Source organism: Quercus suber, unplaced genomic scaffold (genome assembly GCF_002906115.3).
Source record: "Quercus suber isolate HL8 unplaced genomic scaffold, Cork oak 2.0 scaffold_868, whole genome shotgun sequence".
Lineage (NCBI taxonomy): Eukaryota > Viridiplantae > Streptophyta > Magnoliopsida > Fagales > Fagaceae > Quercus > Quercus suber.
Genome location: NW_027070298.1, coordinates 177674 through 181955, shown reverse-complemented (window position 1 = coordinate 181955; position 4282 = coordinate 177674). Strand labels below are relative to the sequence as shown.

Sequence of the window (4282 nt, the reverse complement as noted above, 5' to 3'; positions counted from 1 at the left end):
CTCTCTCTCTCTCTCTCTCTCTCCAGATTTTATGGCAAAAGTTATAGACAAATTTCCAAAGGCAATTACGGAAGAGGATGACTTTGGCTGGACTCCTCTTCATTATGCTGCACACTTTGGCGAGGAAGAACTTGTGAAACTATTTTTGGACAGAGATATTTCCCTTGCTTACAAACAGAACAACGAAGGCATGTGTGCTCTTCACATTTCAGCGAAGAGAGGACATGTTGACGTAATGGGAATGTTCATTGAAAGATGTCCATATACTTGTCAATTGTTCGACAAAAGCCATAGGACAGCTCTTCATCTTGTAGCGGAAAGTGGAAATACAAAAGCCCTTAAAGTTTTTTTCCAAAATAGGAAATTCGCTTTTCGTGATCTCATGAATGAGCAAGATGATGAAGGAAACACCCCTTTTCATATCGCTGCCGCAAATAGGCATTATGCACTATTAATGAGTCTGGCAGATGTTAGAAGCATGGGGGGTGCTGTGAACAAAAAAGGGGAGAGTATTCTCGACATTATTAAAGCAGATAATGAACTGATGGAAGATGAAAAGGTAAGCCATGCAAATCTTAAAGTAGAATAGGCTTAAGATAGGGTATGTTTAGATACCACTTATTTGTTAAAAACTGAAAACTTATTATTAAAAATACTGTAACAAAATAATTTTTAAAAATGTGAATAGTGTCGTGTAATCCAAAAATGCATTAAAATGCGTGTTTTTTGTGTTTTTGGTTGGATTGTAAACAATGCCGTGGGATCTAGCCAAAAACACAAACACTGAAAATGCACCACAACCACTATCCAAACTCACGCATAATCTATGGATGGCAAATTATAAAACTTTACTCAAAGAAAGTGACATTCCTCTGGATTTCTTTTGTAAAGATTAATATGGTAAAGATTGGTGAAATATAAAATGAAATACTTAAAATAAGAATCATGCATGTTCTCAAATGGGAAAATTACAATTTTAGGCATTAGGAAGTGACATTTCTCTTTAAATACTTGCAGAAGATAATCATGTCAAATTTGGAGAGACACTACGTTCTATGGAGTTTGGACACAATGGTTGACAGACAGACTATAAAAGTGAAGAATCCTAAGGCAGAAGGAACTGGTGCTGCCAATTCTTCAGAGGAAAATGGTAAGAAAGACAGAGAAGATGATAATATGAAAGCCAAAAAAGAAAAAAAAGATGATATCAAGGATTTGGCCAACTTCAATCTAGTGGTCGCCACAATCATTGCAACTGTAACTTTCGCAGCAGCCTTTCAAGTTCCTGGTGGAACTGGTGGTGACGGCTTGGCAACTTTAAGGGAAAAAGGCAGTTTTGTGAAATTTCTGATATATGACTCGTTGGCATTTGGGTTTTCAGCTGTGTCAATTTTTGCTAACTTTGCATATCCGTTTTTAGCAAAAGCTACTCGTATCACATACCCAATAATGTTCTCCTTGGTATTAACTGAATTCTCCCTTATCTGTTTGGTCCTTGCCTTTATAGAAGGCACAAGGTCAGTCTTGACTGAAAATTCATGGCTTCCTAAGGTCGTGTATGCCTCTCTTTTTCCCATTTCGTTTTTCTTAGTGAGACCAATTATCGTTAGGAAAACTTTCCTGTTCTCATCCCGTAAACTACCGTGGTACCTTTGAGTTCAGTTCAGTCTTAGCCCAAGATTCCAACATTGATCCTCCACTAGCTCTCCATGAGGTAGTAAGTAATCACATGTCATCAATTTCATCCTCAGTTCTAAGGGTTCGTAGTCGTAGCACCTTAATTTTCCCTTGTCTTATCTTCATTTCTGCAACCTATGTGGTATTTTTACCGAAACTACAGAGTCCTCTGGCAGTTTGTTTAATAATTTGTGTATAAATTGCTTGTATCTGGGTTGAAACATGAAAGTACAATGCAATTTGGTCTATCGGCCTTTATGGTTTGTCTGTCTCTTTGTACTTAATAATAAAGAACAGTTTGGAATCTACGTAATAGTTAGTTCTTGGTTTGTAATGTTCCATACACAATTATGGTAGATTGTGATATGAAAGGAATGAATTCCGTTTGTGTTTTAAGAATAGTCCCGCATTGAAAGAAGACAGAGCTTTCGTTGGATATCTAATATAAATTTTGTCACAAGCACCGAACTTTTAACCCAAAATTTTGTGTGAAAATTTTGATAAAATTTCTAATGCCTAATACTTCTGCGTAACTTCACAAAAGATCAGGGCCGGCTCAATGGTATATGCCATTGATGCGGCCGCCTAAGGCCCCAAATGAAAAAAAGGCCTCTAAATTTTAACCAATAGTATTAATTAAGCCAAAATATTATCCATTAAATAAAATAATATTTTCTTATCAAATGAAAAACAAATAAAGAAGAGAAAGAAATGTTATGTCCATAACATTTTTCACAATATTTTTACAAAAAATCTTAAAAACAAATTGTTAAAGGTTGTTATTGACAACAAAAAAATAATTTTAGTCGTAGGTTCAACTAGAAAACAAGAAGCAACTTAACACCTAAGATTTGTCATGAAAAATATTCTGAATGTTGCATTTCTAAAAGAAAAAAGAATAGGAATAAAGCAATTTATAAAAAAATTCACAACATTTTTCACAATAGTCAAGTTAGCTAACTTTTATTAGTTTTCAACTAGATTCACCACTGACATCATACTTTTAATGACTACTATCAATCTGTCACATCAATAAATGTAAAAAGTTTTGTCAAATTTTTTTGTGTTTATAAACTATTTAAAAAAAAAAATTATATGTGGTTCATGTTGATTAATAGTAATTTTATATATGAAACAAGATAATCAATTTTCGCCTTAGGCCCCCAAATGCATCAAGCCGCCCCTGCAAAAGATACACCATTTTCACACCGTTAGCATTAGCATTAACATTGCTTTTTTTTGGGTTTATATATATATATATATATATGTATGTATGTATTTATGTATGTATGTATTTTTTATTTTTTTTACATTAAGGCTGCACAATCAATATTTACTCTCCCTACCCTTTCTCTCTACCTCATAAAACCATCAATGGAAAACAGAACTTTCAAAACCCAATTGCATAGCATAGACCCAACCAGGTCCTTCCTGAACCAAGACGCATGTGGTACAACTCTTTCCTAACGTTAGCCAACAACTCCAAGGCCCATGCCTCGATATGGGCCCGAATTGGCGTTGAGAGTATCCAGGTTGGAGAATGAGGTTCAAATGGAGCTGTTGATAAATCAATTAGTGCTGCTCATATCTCTCGTTCTCTCTATGCAATCTGCATTTGGTGTGAGGCAAAAAGCACAACTGTTTGATGAAATGCATGAACCGAAGTTTCCTTCACTAAAACTAAGATGTACGGGCTTGGGCTTGGGCTTGGGCTTGGGCATAGAGGTGGGAAACTCAAATTTTTAGTCCAACTTTGGTTTGGGTTTTCTCTACCAATCCAAATTGATTTAAATTTCATCATTTCTCATTGATTGAGACTGAAAGCTAAGAGCATTCACATCCAGATCCTATATCCCATCTTATTTTACCATTTTAAAAATCTACTTTATTAATTATATCATATCATTTACAATATACTCAACATTTCAAAATTCTATTTTCTTCTTCTACTCATTAAAATAATATATTTACGTAATAAAATATATTTTTTGTTTTTCCTCAATTTTCTCCCCCACGGGCGTCCCTTCTAGAATCCTCAATTCCTTTACTTTTCACCTTCTTCCAGTCTCCTTCTCCAAATCCATCATCCATATCAACCCAATTCCTCCACACAACTCCTCCATCATCCATGTCAACAACCTAGATCGGTGAAATAGAAAAGAAAAGAAAAAAAAAAGAAAAAAAACCATTAACCAGCAAACCCAAAAATTTATATACCAAAAACAACGCCACGCCACAAACCCAGAAAAACCACAAACCCACAAACTGTTAACCACGCCACAAACCATTAACCACGCTACGCCACGCCACAAACCCACAAATCCATAAACCCAGAAATTTCTCAAACCCAAAAACCCAGAAAAACCATCCACCGATCTCCGCCACGCCACAGCCACCACAACGCCGATACCAACAAACCCAGAAAAAAAAAAATCCATTAACACCCACACCGAATCACAACGCCACAGCCACCACAGCTCCTCCGATCTCGCCACCCACTGATCTCCGCCACGCCACAGCCACCACAACACCGATCACATATACCAGCAAACCCAAAAAAAAAAAAAAAAAAAAAACCCTAACACCCACACCCGATCACAACACC

General features: G+C 35.9%; 1 protein-coding gene across 1 annotated transcript; it reads left to right on the top strand.

The window, feature by feature from the left end:
• Positions 1 to 30: 30 nt before the first annotated feature.
• On the top strand, positions 31 to 1985 carry LOC112032210 (protein ACCELERATED CELL DEATH 6). Its single transcript, XM_065767943.1, has 2 exons — positions 31 to 559; positions 1018 to 1985. The coding sequence occupies exons 1-2, from the start codon at positions 32 to 34 to the stop codon at positions 1654 to 1656; spliced, it is 1167 nt and encodes a 388-aa protein (XP_065624015.1). The 5' UTR covers position 31; the 3' UTR covers positions 1657 to 1985.
• The last annotated feature ends 2297 nt before the right edge of the window (positions 1986 to 4282 follow it).

Excerpts from the sequence above, each read along its gene's own strand:
- LOC112032210 (XM_065767943.1), top strand. The coding sequence starts at position 32 with ATGGCAAAAGTTATAGACAAATTTCCAAAGGCAATTACGGAAGAGGAT. Across the intron at positions 560-1,017 it reads AACTGATGGAAGATGAAAAG|AAGATAATCATGTCAAATTT; the intron begins GTAAGCCATGCA and ends AAATACTTGCAG.